Below are 14,204 nucleotides of genomic sequence, written 5' to 3' on the forward strand. Positions count from 1 at the left end.
AACTAAGGACTTCCGGACAATTTAAATATGATATTTAGGTACGTTTCTTACCCAGGATCAATGCCCTAAAATATTGGTAGAGAGTTCCGGGACACCCTGTATAAGGATAGTGATTTGGGGTATAAAGAATATAACCTTTTTTTAAAAAACTCCTTTATTGTAGTTTTCACTGTGGTAAAGCTCCTAAGGCACTTTGACTCCAATCTGCATCTCCTGCCAAAAAAATACACATCTTAATCACACATCTCTAAAATTATTTTTAATGAACTTTTAAAATCTTTATTTTTTTTTTAGAGCGATTACATTCCTGCATTTTTACAATATACTAAACTTGGTTTTAAGTTAACCAACCTTTCTGTTCACCTATATGTGGTCAGCTTAAGTTTCAGCACAATCAAGACCATATCTTAGACTTTCCGTTAGGACTTACCAGTATACAGTGTCCAGGGAGACGACTGACTGTCCGCACTCTCAGTGGACATCACCTCCTCCTTCTCTTCCTGCTCCCCCAGGAAAGACGCGGAGGTGTACACCTGAGTCGGAGGGTTCCTCAGAGGCTGTTGTCCGTTGTATATCCTCGCCAGAGCACACAGTTTCTCTCTCGTCTCCCAACTCATCCGGGGTTCCCACAGGCTCAGCAAACTAGAGATACAATAATTATAATGAGGACCACTACTATAACAGAATGAACTGTTTACCTCTTGAGAATGTTCTGGTGATGAGTTTTTTGAAAAGAAATCATGCTCAAAACCTGATAAAATTATTGAGAGATTGTTTATAGGAATTATTTTGATTAAACAGTATCGCTGACTTTTGAATACTCAAGTAAACATACCGTATATATACCAATAGCATGGTCCCAGATGTAGCCAATATTATATTAAATAAGAGAAAAAAATTAAAATCTGTGAATTGCTTGTAGAGAGTGAAAAGTGAAAAAACATTAAAATCTTAAAACATCAAACTAATTATCATATAAAAGAATTTAAAATAAAACTATTCTGCCTGCCTCCTAAGATAAGCTAGCTGTTTACTACAAGCTTTTATACTTTTATACTACAATTCAAAATCCTAGCCTAGAATTTGAACAAAAGCTGTGAAAGACAATTTGGAGAGGCAATTACACATCTAGTCTTCAGTTACCTGTGCAAATACTGGGTGGTGAATCTTGTGGGGTGATCTAAAACTCTCCTACCCAACTCTTGCAGCACATGTAGTTCATCTGCTGATGCTGACTTCAGTTCCATAGGTTTATTATACCGCATATGTAGCAGATTTACCCTTATTTTTAACACCTAAAATGCATGAAAAAATTAAACCTAATTTGACAAAAAACCCAATAATTACACTGTTGTGTTTCATTCAAAGAAAATGTCCGTAATCAATACCTGAATAAAATGAAGGACCAATATGATTTAATTTGGTATTCATCTTTTACCCATGCCTCCTAATACTGTCAAAATGTATTGAAATCAGTGTTGGGGAAGCTACTTTTAAAATGTAGCTAGCTACAACTACTGCTACATTTCCAAAAAAGTAGCTTAGCTACAGCTACAGCTACAGTTCCGAAAAAGTAGCTAGCTACAACTACAACTACAATGAAATGTAGCTACAGCTACAATTTTATCTACTTTTCCAAAGACGTTAATTTTTATTCCACGCACATTAGGTAAATGTAAAATTAATTGCAACTACATTTTTATTGAACAAACATTAAAAAAAATGTCAGTATTGTATCTAACATTACTTGGAAAACAAATTATTCCTAGATTGTATTTAATTTGTTGGCATTATAAACCTAACATTACAACAACAGAACCAAATAGATGGGTGTCCCATCATATTTAGTAATTATTTTTAAATATTGCATTATTTTTAAGCATCTTAAAATGTAATTTTCATTAAGTTCAAAGGACATACAACCAAACTATATTTTAAAAGCTAATTTTATTAATTTAATATAGATTCATTTATAGATGTTTTATATCAACAATTAAGACCAATAAAACTGCAAAAAGATTATTTAAAAATACTTTTTGTGTTACAGAGCCTAGCCTACTGAAATTGGAGTTTATTGCCTTTCTTTACTTTTAATGTTAAAAACAACATTGCTATAACTTTTAAAGTGATAAATTACTTATTCTACGAATAACACTTTTCAATGTCAAGAAATCGTCCTTTATTGTCATTATGCATAGGGCAAATTGTGCTTCAACCTAGTTGGTAGAGAAAACAGTATTCAGCAACTTATCCTGAAATCGGCTTTTAATTTAAACATGATGAAATTTGTAAAGTAAAAATAACATGTAGGCCTACTTGGCTATGTAACAAGTTGGCTATAGTAGGCTTGTTCTTGCAAGGACTAAACAGATATATTCATAATAATTGAACTTGGTATTCGTCTTAAACCATAGCCTCAGTCCTATACAAGAGCTGTTAGCAGGAGCAAACTATGCTATTTTTTCAATGTAAGTTTCATGTTATATGGAGATTTTTTCATTACAATTATCATGTAGTCTAGGCATATCTTAAATCTCATCAGGTAATTTCCTCTTTGCTAATTTAGTAAACCTTTGAAAAATCTTCGTAATCTAACCAAGGAAGGGCTTGTGATGATAAACCACAATCAACAGCTGAAGCAAAGGTCGATAGACCAGCTTTCTCATTACTTCAAGGTGTGTTGGTTTCCATTAAACCCCAAGTTGAAGCATTATCGATATAATAAAGAAACTAAATTGATTACTAATTCCCCTGTCCTGTCAATCACTTGCAAGCATTCAATTCAATAGCTTCTCTTGTCACCGGTACTGTTTAAACGTCGTCTGCATCTAGCGATTTTATTTTATGTGACAGTAATCATAGAGTAGTAAATTAAGGAAATGAGAGCCAACAATGTGGATAACACTCATTTAATGGCCTCTATGTCCACACAACGTTGTAATAGGGAATGAAACGGCTGCAACCAGCTGTTTGAAGCCAAGAAAGTAGGCCTAATTTTTTTGAAAATCTCAGTTTGAAAGAGGTTGTTTCACGTAAGGTTGAGGTTATGATTAAATCACTATCTCAAACAAATGTTAATGTAGCGAGAAAAGTAGCTAAAATTCCGCTACAACTACTTTAAAAATGTAGCTAGCTACAGCTAAAGCTACAAAATCTTAAAAGTAGCGTAGCTACAGCTAACGCTACAAAAAAAGTAGCGCGCTACTGTAGCGTCGCTACTTGTAGCGCGCTACTTCCCAACACTGTAATATTCACCTCATAAGTCAATATGGCATTACATGACCATACTCTGCCCAATGCACAATGTATAGAAGATTGAATCTCCATAAACTGGGCATAAGATCCCCATAAACACAAGGGTTGGTGGAAAACAAATTATTGGGACTGTACTTAAGGGAAGGGGTATAAAATTATATCATACCTCAGGTTTTACTGCAGTAGGTAGGGCCTCAATGACCATTTGAGATACTTCAAGGGTTCCAGGAGGGTGGGGTGGGGGGTGACCAGCGATCAGCTGACTGACAAGCCTCAACCACAGCTGACTGGACATCAGCTGGTCCTCATGTAATATCAGCTGTTTCAACAGACAGTGCAGAATGTCATTGGCTTGCAAACCTTCAATGATCTCTTTCCACAAATCTTCCAGTAGAGACATCAACTCCAGTGCTTGTGACTCAGCTAGAATGCAATAAAAAAAATTAAACCAAAACTCTTTTTTTTACAAATATTCACATCAGGGTGTTCAGAAACTCACATTTCTCTGGTGGATTTGATCCTTGCTTCCAGGCAAACATATTTTACAAAATAAACATGGTTGAAGGTTTGTAGTTATATCTTGAATGTTTCTAAAGTTTAGCCATTAAAATACAAATCTAAAGGTTCCTTAGTTAAGGTGGTTGGTAGATAAATAACAAATTTCTGTCATGTTTTAATAATTATTACTGTAGTTTACAAACATTAGAGGTTGATATGTTTGCTCTATTACTACAAACTTGTGTGGAAACAGTGTTAGTTATTAACAATAATGACACAAAACATGTCAGCAGTTTCAAAAATAAAACTGCCAAAATCTTCAATTTCAAAACTTTTGACTCTCGAAACTCGGTGATCGAATCTCGAAACCAAAACTTTTCTAAAGTTTTGATGGTTTTGAGATTTGGTGTTGACACATCACTAAAGATGACAAACGTTCATAATGATGTACTTACACAATTGTTCAACATCTATTGGCGGGCAGAAGCTTTTGTGACGGATAAGAGAATCAATGAGACAATTTTGATACAGTATTTTTCGGAAGGATTTGGCTTTTAATGGTTCTAAAATCTTCTTCAGTAAAGGATCAAAAGTTGTTTTTATTTTGTGAGTGTATTCTTCACTTGTTTCAGGAATATTTTCGATTACATTGTTGTCCTCCATTGAAATATCTTGGCAATTTTCTCTTGTTTTAAAACTATAAGTTCCTTCTTGGTTTTTTGTTTCTTTAGATAGTTTTATTCCAGTCCTCCCTTGCATTACTAGATCCATGGCCTGCTTCCTAAGGTAAAAAGTCAGAAAATGAAAATAAATATGTAAAATCACAACATTTTTATCAAAAGCTAGTGTAGTGTAGTGTTTACTACAGTTGGTAAACTTAATTATCAGGAATTCTGAGGTTTTGAAACTAGAATTTGCTACTTTGTAAATCGCTAAATGTTGTTTATATGTTTTTTTTTTTTAGGATAAATGTGTAGCGGACCGCTACAATAGCGCAAGTCACGTGACCACGATGCGCGCGCAGTCGACCCGGGTAGGCACGCGCAGCGAACCAAGAGACGAGTTCAGTGTAGTGTCGAGCGCCTGGAGCTGTACATCTGATCGGATAAGTAGACTGTAGCCTAAGATGTCTAGCTAATAGAAGTAGGGGTTGGGGAAAGGGTGTAGGTTGGGGCAAAAAGTAATTCAATCATGTAGTTTATTAGGTTCTCGAAGGGTCGTGGTCTGGCAATTAATATCGTAAATTAGAATTCACATTTGCTAAGTCTAGTAACCTTTTTCACGAATTAGAATAAGTCCATATATATATATTTCTCTGTTCATTATATTATAATTAGATACATTATGAACATAAAAGCTGGCTGTGATAGGCAGCTAAGGTAATATTGTGCACTTTGACGAGTTAGATTAATTCTTGCAATAGAGTTGGGTTACGACAGGAAATGTGGGTGATTTGGCAGTGGCTAGAGGAAGATATATAGGGCCCAGGTATCTTCATTTACACTCATACTACTCCACATCATCACATAGTGGTAGCAGAGCGTCAAGATCCGGCCAAAAATGCAATTTTAACAGAAATAGAATAGATTAAAACGTGTCTCAGACCAGCCAGGTGCTTTGTTCAGACAGGAAATCGACAGGTTACAGGTCGGCACCACGTGGCGGCCTGGAACGCACGAGCATGCATAGCTAGGCACGTCATGAAATGTGAATCAATATCATTCAATTTATTTTATTTCCAAGGAAAATTTAAAAATCAATTTTAATGAGAATGTTTTAATTTCAAAGTAGAATTAGGAGAACCTTGATGTTTTTTATTAATATTTTACCAAACCAAGTTGATAAATATGTTTAAATGCATTTATGTAATCACTCACGAGTTCGACATCAAGTCTGAAAGGCAGTAATTAAACTAAATATACCTCGACGACAGGCCGAATGAGTGTTTGATGAATATTTTTATTACCGAAAGCAAAATATTAGGAGTCAAAGTGCACATCAGTATAGTTTACAGGCCACGACCAAAAAATCAAAATTCAAAATTGGGGGGAATTTTAAATTCATTTGTATGTCACCTCCCCAACCCCAAAAAGTCATAAATATCCCCAAAAATTTTTATTTCATAATTTTTACAGCCGAAAGGGTACTGCAGTGAATTAATTAATGATTAAAATAGTATTTTAAAGCGTAGTCTGACATATTTTAGTTGTAACTCATCACCTTAATTTAAGTTGTGTTTAGAATTTAAGTTGTTCAGCAAAGTTTTGATATTTGAGGTGGGCTAGTGAAAGTTGAGAGTCCATGTCATTAATAGGCCAGACAGACTTAGAACAGAACTGGAATGTTAGATAACAGAAGTTCAAAGATAAAGCGACGATTTAAGGCCAGATTTGTTATTTCCAAGCAAACATACACGATTTAAATATACATTACACACAGTTATTACAGGCTCATCTTAAACAAAAATACAAATAAATATATAAAATAAATATAAAAACAGAAAAACATTTAAAACGTAAAAAAAAAATATATAATAATAATAAATGTAAAAAAAAATGTACTACATAATCAAAAGAAAGCCAAGAGCCTGTTAACAACATTTGCTTGAGTAAATCGTCACTTCGCAACATTTCAGTCAATTTAGGCCGTTAATTGACAGTGTTGATTCCTTCTGAATCGAGCCAAAACCACAGAGTCAATTCATTGTTCACATTAACAAATTATTATCTTACATAAAATTTCATGTAATTTAGTACAACAATAACACAACAATCAGTACAGCAATAGATGTCAGACATAAAATGCATTACAGTTTTATATTTTACAGTTCACAAAGTTTCATTCACTCGCAGCGACCTTGAACATGCAGGCCCGACACTACAACCAAACAAAAGAATTCCGACATACCGACATGCCATTACCCTGCTACACTCTTTCGACCACCTTGATACCGTAATATGATACAAATTCAAATACTCGGCGATTCACTGACTAAACGTCTGGAATATTTTGTTAACCGAGAAGGTAGTAAATTAAAATTAGAATACAGTATGGGAATTTCAGGCGCAACAATTGGACAATTAAAGAAACAAATCAAAATCACAAATCCATATTTCAACAGTGAAATACCATTATTGTTATGGATAGGAACCAATGACATATTCAGCAATACATCAATAACAATGATGACACAGCAATATGTATCATTGCTCAGGGTAATCAGGAAACGTTATCTAGGCACCAGGTTGATACTGTTAGGATTACCATATTTCCCTAGGTCAGAATATACACCACACACAATAGATAAAATTACTCAATTCAACACATTTTTACACACATTGTCAAATCAAAATACCCAGCCAATTTTTCTAACACATGTTTTAAATTCAAATAAATATTATTTACACACGTACAGACATTCAAATCGTAGGGACGACATACATTTGAACAATATAGGGAATCAGATCTTAGTCAAACATTTGACACACCAATTGCAGTAAAATACAATCATTAGGCAAAATTCACACCTTTTTTTTAAATAATTTCTCTCTTTGTCTTATTAAATTACAATTTGCCCAGCCCAAACTCTTCCCACCTGTTTGGTAAAATAGTTGATATCAAAAAGGTTTTTAGGTCTTGAATTTTTTACTATTCAAATAATAGTAGATCAAGGCAAGATGTCCAAGATTTACGAGTGGGAAACAAAACCCACAGGGGTATCATGGATACGAGATTTTGATGCGCAAAGCGCAATTCTACAGTGCGAGAAGTGGGGCTTAACCCCAGCCAAGACACTGGAAGAAAATAGGGTCATTTTAAAGAACGCGGTGACAGCGCAAGTGCCAACGGTACCAGACACACCAAAACCCACGGAACAAAACACACCCATCTTAGCGGATCAGACGGCGGAAATGATTAGAATCACAGCCCAAGCCATAGGCGATTCAATCGCTCAAGCTTTATCTCAAAACAAACCAGTAACACAATCAACACACACCCACACAAACCCGAGATTAGTCGACGAACTAGCGTCGAAAGCTCCCAACTGCGACGGCACGGACACAAGCAAATTGTTAGCCTTCTTGAAAACGGCCATTCAAATTGAGAAATTAAAGTTAGCCGACGACAAATCAATCACGATAGCATTGTTACACAAAACAGCAGGACAATTAAGGGATATTTGGACCATGGCATTACAGGAGAACTGGGAGGTCAAGGGTAAAACAATTCCTACTATAATTAGTACCTTTCTCCCAGAAAGGGCAAAGCAACAGCTCCTGACTCAAACAGTTTATAGGGTACAGGGTCAATTCGAGTCACTTTCAGATTTCATTATCCAGGTGAAAGAGTCAGCAGAAATCCTAATACCAACAGAATACGACTTACTGGAGGTAATATTGACAGGTATAAACGCGACAAATAGGGCACGTCTTGCAGGGTTTCCGCCGCCGACCAAACTTGATGAATTAATAGCGCTTATCCCAAAATTAGAAGTTGTGAGACAGTTAGAGGAGGGTAGCAACTCGCAATCACGCCGATGGGAAACCAGAGCAGAAAATAATAGGCAATTTACACCTCAAAACAGGCAATTCGCACCTCAAAATAGGCAATTCACACCTCAAAACAGGCAATTCACATCTCAAAATAGGCAATTTACACCTCAACATAGGCAATACACACCACAATACATGCAACAGCCACATGGGCAACCAAGATTCCCACATCGACCACATATGCAGCCAAATACATACTATAGGACACCAGTGCATAACAGTGCATTTCACGGCGCACCGAGGCAGGTCAATGACCCCAGACACTACCGCCCGCCCACCAACCCTGCAGACCAACACACACCTACACACAATACACAGTTAAACTCCAGAGGAGGCCGATAATTGGCGCTCTCGCACCTCCGACACGTCATAGCGCCTATTCACACACAACAATCAACCAAAACACACACACACATAGCCATAAAAACAAAAATGCTCCAAACTTTCCTAAATTAAAAACATGTACAGTACCAATTTTTTTCGGCGACATTGAAACAAATGCACTCATAGATACAGGGTCTACGACGTCAATTTGCTCACGATCCCTTTTTGATAGAATCAAAAATAATCACTTAATTACAAAATCAATCACTCCGATCAATCAATTTGCTGTTTCAGCCTCAGGCGACAAGGTAATGTTCTCGCACATGGCAAAGCTACACTTTAAAATTAGACACTTCTCTTGGACATTCAGTTTCCTAATAGCACCTAAATTACCAATAAACATTGTATTAGGGTTAGATTTCCTCACAAAAACAAAAGCAATCATCGACGTGGCGAATCACAATGTAACATTTCCATACGGTACAAGACCGGTCATGGCCATATTACACACAGACCAACACGATAGTAATCTACAGGAAGACAAAACTTACACCTTGGGCGATAATTTGACACCAAACCAGATACAACAAATACACAAATTATTACAGTCATTTCCAAACACAGTATCGAAACGATTAGGGCAAACAAAATTGATACACTACGACATAAAATTAAAATCTCAGCAGGTTGTAAGGAGTAGGCCGTACCAATTCGCACCGCCAAAGCTCGAAGCATTACGAAAACAAATCGACGACCTATTACTAGGGATGGACGAGATTGGATTTTTAGTTCGAGACGAGACGAGACGAGATTTTTTATTTCTCATAAAATTTCGAGACGAGATCGAGACGGGATTTCCCTTCTCATACACAACGGGAAATGCACGTTCAAAATTTTTACCTGATTTTGTAACATTGTTAGATGACTGTTTAAATACTAAAATAATGATAATAGGCAAGAATATTTACAATCTTTTATTAAAAAACATCAGCATAACATTTTTTTATTAATCACGCCTAACTTATTAAAAATGCCTACGATTAAAAAACATAGTGATATCAGTTAGGATAGAGTTCAACTTATCCTAAAATAAAATAAATCATAAAATAAAAGCAATATTAATTTTTATAAAATAGTTACTTGTTTTGACTTTTTATAGTACAGTAATAAAACATTCCTCACACTGCTTACACTTAACAAAACTTCTCAAATGTTATTAAAGTAATATTATTAAAATAATTAAAGAATTAATTAAATAAGAACGCCTTCGCAAAGGAAACGCAACTACAACACGCTCCTGTATTGCGGGTATTGCATTGACTTTCTGCAGGCGTTTTTAATTTTTTTTATTTTTTTATTTTTTTTTTTTTTTATTCTCGTCTCGATAAAAATCTCGGCCAAAAAGAAATCTCGTCTCGTGTAATGAGATTTAAAATTTCCCGAAAATTTCCCGAAATTTCGAGACTTGACCATCCCTACCTATTACAAAAGGGCGTGATAAGACCATCATCCTCCGAATACAGTAGTCCAGGATTTGTAGTCCCCAAAAAAGGAAACAAAACGCGATTTGTAGTCAATTACAAAAAGCTCAACGACTTGATTAATTTAGAGTCTACGCCAATGCCAACCGTCGAATCAGCATTTCAATATTTAGGTCAAGCGAAGTGGTATACATTGTTGGATTTGAACAGCGCATACATGCAAATACCGTTGACAGAACAAAGCAAAAAATACACAGCATTCGTCGTCCCATTTGGGGAATTTGAGTTCAACGTTGTACCATTTGGATTAGCCACAGGATCACAGGTTTTGACAAGGTTAATAGATAAAATATTTGGAGACATAAAATACAAATACATTTTCAATTTTTTCGACGACTTGGTAATTTATTCAAATGGATCATTTTCAGACCATCTCAATCAAATAAAGGAAGTAATAACTAGATTACAAAACGCAGGTCTTACGATCAACCCAGAAAAAATGACTGTAGCATCTAATCACATCGAATTCCTAGGCCACATTTTTCGCAACGGCACAGTTACATTTGACACACAAAAAATTCAACCAATTCTTAACTTCCCAACCCCCAAAAATGTCAAACAGATTTCTAGGCTAATCGGGATGACAGCGTATTACGCGAGGTTCATACCGAATTTTTCACACATTTCGGCACCATTAAACAAACTCAAACGCAAAGATACACCATTTGAATGGGGCTCTGAACAGGAAGCCGCCTTGCAAAGTATTAAAAAAGCTCTAACGTCGCAACCAGTTTTAAGACTCCCAGATTTCAATAAAAAATTCATCCTACAAACAGATGGTTCAGGCACAGGACTAGGAGCGCAATTAGCACAGGAACACGAAGGTAGTTTATTACCAGTAGCCTACGCGTCGAGACCACTAAGCAAACACGAAGTAAACAAATCCACAGTTGAATTAGAATGCCTAGCAGTCGTGTTCGGATTGACAAAATTCCAACAATACCTCGAACACAGGGAGTTTACACTTCAAACAGATTGTTCAGCATTAACTTGGCTTCTAAATCATCCACGACAAGTAGGTAAAATTGCGCGATGGATAACATTCATTAACTCTTTCCAATTTCATTCTGAGCACATAAAAGGCAGTGATAATCCAGTCGCCGACTGTCTATCTAGGTTATACGAGGACGCCGACACACAACCAACAGTAGTAACACTAAACGATGACACTAATACACATTCAGTAAACATTTTGATGAAAATTCCAGAAGCTTTCAAAAACATCGACGAACATCAAAGAGACGACCCCACGTTGATCAAAATTATTAGGGACCCACATAGAAACCAGGCATATACAGTAAAGGACGGAGTGTTAATGCATTTAGCACCCGGCCAAAAGACACCACGAATAGTACTCCCCACGAAACTAATTGACATGATTTTCACATACTACCATTTAGCACCTACATCAGCACACCTAGGAATCAAGAAAACTATACATAAAATAAATCAATTTTTTTGGTCACCAAATTTAAACAAAATAATAGCCGACAAAGTCAGAACATGTCTCTCTTGCCAAAGATCCAAACAAGCTCCGAACACCAGGGTAGGCGAATTATCATCCGATCTAGCAACAAAACCATTCCAAAAAGTGAACATTGACTACGTAGGCAAACTTCCTAGGACAAAGTCAGGCAACTCATACCTACTATCTGTGGTGGACGCATTTTCAAAGTTTGTAATTCTTTTACCAGCTAGAAACGCGACAGCTGCCACCACAACTACACTTCTCACAAAACACATATTCTCACACTACGGTTTCCCGCAATACTTAGTATCAGACAACGCACCATCTTTCAAATCAAAACAAATGAAGGAAATGTGTTTAAACTTCGGAATCAAACACATATTTACATCACCGTACAACCCAAGCGCAAACAACGTAGAGAGAGTCAACAAAAATCTCAAAGTTGCTATGAGAATATATCACAATTCCGACAACCAAACATGGGATCAAAACATTCATTGGTTTCAAATAGCATTCAATTCCGCTCAACATGAAAGCACCGGTTCGACACCTGCAAGCTTATTTTTGGGGAGAGAAATAAACCATCCACTACAATTAGCCTGGGATTTAAATAAATTAATTGGGGAAGAACCTCAACCAACCACAGACAATCGCTGGCAACATGCACTTGATAACCTACGGAAGGCAAGAGAAAAACGCACACAATATTATAACAGCGGTCGTCAACCCAATCCTTACAAAGTAGGCGATTGGGTAATGTATAAAATGCACCCACAGTCCAAAGCAATAGACAACGTCAATTATAAACTCCAATACGCCTGGTCAAAACCGTGCGTGATTGACAGTTTCTCATCACCAGTGTCAGTAAAGCTGGTAAACCCCTCAACAGGTAAGATTGTGACAAAAGCCCACATTTCACAATTGAAACGATTTTTTCAACCAATTTATTAAATAAACGTCGTCAGAGTGCACAATAGAACCTTAGCCTAGTTTAATTAGTTATAAGTGAACATCTAGCAAGAAATCTCGAGTAACTGACTACAACAATACTTCGCAACAATACTTCTCAACAATACGGTACACAATACAACTCCGGCCCCGGCTGATAGGGTGTTGGGAGTTGAGTCTAAGCCGTACCTTCACAGAGGGTGCGGCTACACCTCTCGATGCACCGCTTGGCCGGAAAGCCGGAAGCGACAACACGTGGCAAGTTGGCAGCGAAACACGTCATAGTGTTTGTACTTAATATATGCATTTCCAGACCCCAGTAATCAACAACTTTTTCAATCCCCTTAAAACTTACAATCTGAGCAAACGACTAATTTTTTTTAAGTAATTTTTTATTTTTAATTTGCTCAAATTGGCTATGACGGGAATCGTTCGCCATAACACATTCTTATGACAGATTGCAACTGTCATATGAATAGTGCAGCCGACAGTTTACTTATGACAACAAACACTCACTAAAAGTACTGGACTGAAAAATGACAACACTGGAACGATACAGACAACTGACTACAGACCAAGCTAGACTTAAACTATGGCAATTAGGCTAAGTAGAACTAAGTAGAATTAAGTAAAATTAAGTATTTCTGTGTTAATATAAGCAATTGAATCGCAAAGGTAAATACAACATTACATAAAAAGTATTAAGTAAGTAAAGTCATCCACGTATATTAAAATAAGATATATGGTATTTAGGCGTAATACAATCGTTATCAAAGTAGATAACAGCGCACACGACAATCCATATGTTTGTAAATAACAAGCAGAATTCTGAGCGTAGAAGAAGAGTTTATGTATTATATATTTATAAAGGGTAATTTAAATGTTTATTATGTGTTATACACTTGCATGCGTTAAAATAAAATACAAAAATATAGATAAATATATTTATGTTGCTGAGCGACAGAGAAGGAAATGGACTAGTAGGAAACAGACAATAGCAAGCGCCAGGCACGAGATAACACCGTCGTTATCAGTACAAACATCTGTTCCATTCAAACCTCTACTTCCGCCCTATATAAATAATCAAACCAAGCACCGATCAATCCTTCACATTGAAGGAAAATATTAAAACAATATTTGTTTAAAAAATTAAATTGTGCTAAGCCGTCGGTGAAATAAATAATTATTATTTAATACCTCTGTGCATAATTCTTGATAATTGGCACTAGAGGAGCTTCGAATGAATATACACTTACAATAACACTATCATTCCTTACATCAACCAACAGATTTTCGAAACTCCATTCAACCATGAATAGCATCGAAACTGAAAGAGTGTATAATGTGTGTCACACTAGTTAATTAATTTATTATTAGTAAATCAACAGAAACTTAGTAATATATCTCCCAGTCAATCAAATCCATAGCATTTAAGTAGATAAACATTAGATTTTTTCCCTTTTATACTCAGTAAATTAAATTCCTTTTTTAAATTAAGTAGAACAATTTCTTATTATTAGTAAATTCATTTAGATCATAAGTATCAATAGTAAACTTAAGTAGAGTAGTCGCGATCAATTTTTACCGAATATTTAGGGAATATATCAGTGATAACTA

General features: G+C 35.9%; 1 protein-coding gene across 1 annotated transcript; it reads right to left on the bottom strand.

Moving 5' to 3' along the window:
• Positions 1–136: 136 nt before the first annotated feature.
• LOC128990292 (uncharacterized) lies at positions 137–4,530 on the bottom strand. The gene is made up of 5 exons (XM_054412618.1): positions 4,209–4,530; positions 3,422–3,678; positions 1,144–1,295; positions 431–642; positions 137–213 (listed from the first exon to the last, which is right to left on the bottom strand). The coding sequence occupies exons 1-5, from the start codon at positions 4,522–4,524 to the stop codon at positions 167–169; spliced, it is 984 nt and encodes a 327-aa protein (XP_054268593.1). The 5' UTR covers positions 4,525–4,530; the 3' UTR covers positions 137–166.
• Positions 4,531–14,204: the final 9,674 nt, after the last annotated feature.

The sequence above is a fragment of the Macrosteles quadrilineatus genome, unplaced genomic scaffold (genome assembly GCF_028750875.1).
Source record: "Macrosteles quadrilineatus isolate MER2022 unplaced genomic scaffold, UCM_ALF_1.0 Scaffold_3__2_contigs__length_128488019, whole genome shotgun sequence".
Lineage (NCBI taxonomy): Eukaryota > Metazoa > Arthropoda > Insecta > Hemiptera > Cicadellidae > Macrosteles > Macrosteles quadrilineatus.

Bases quoted from the DNA above. Each gene is read 5' to 3' on its own strand.
- LOC128990292 (XM_054412618.1), bottom strand. From the start codon at position 4,524: ATGGATCTAGTAATGCAAGGGAGGACTGGAATAAAACTATCTAAAGAA. The intron at 1,296-3,421 runs GTATGATATAAT...CATGCATTTTAG, and splicing joins CTACTGCAGTAAAACCTGAG to GTGTTAAAAATAAGGGTAAA. The intron at 214-430 runs GTAAGTCCTAAC...TTTTTTTGGCAG, and splicing joins TCCCTGGACACTGTATACTG to GAGATGCAGATTGGAGTCAA.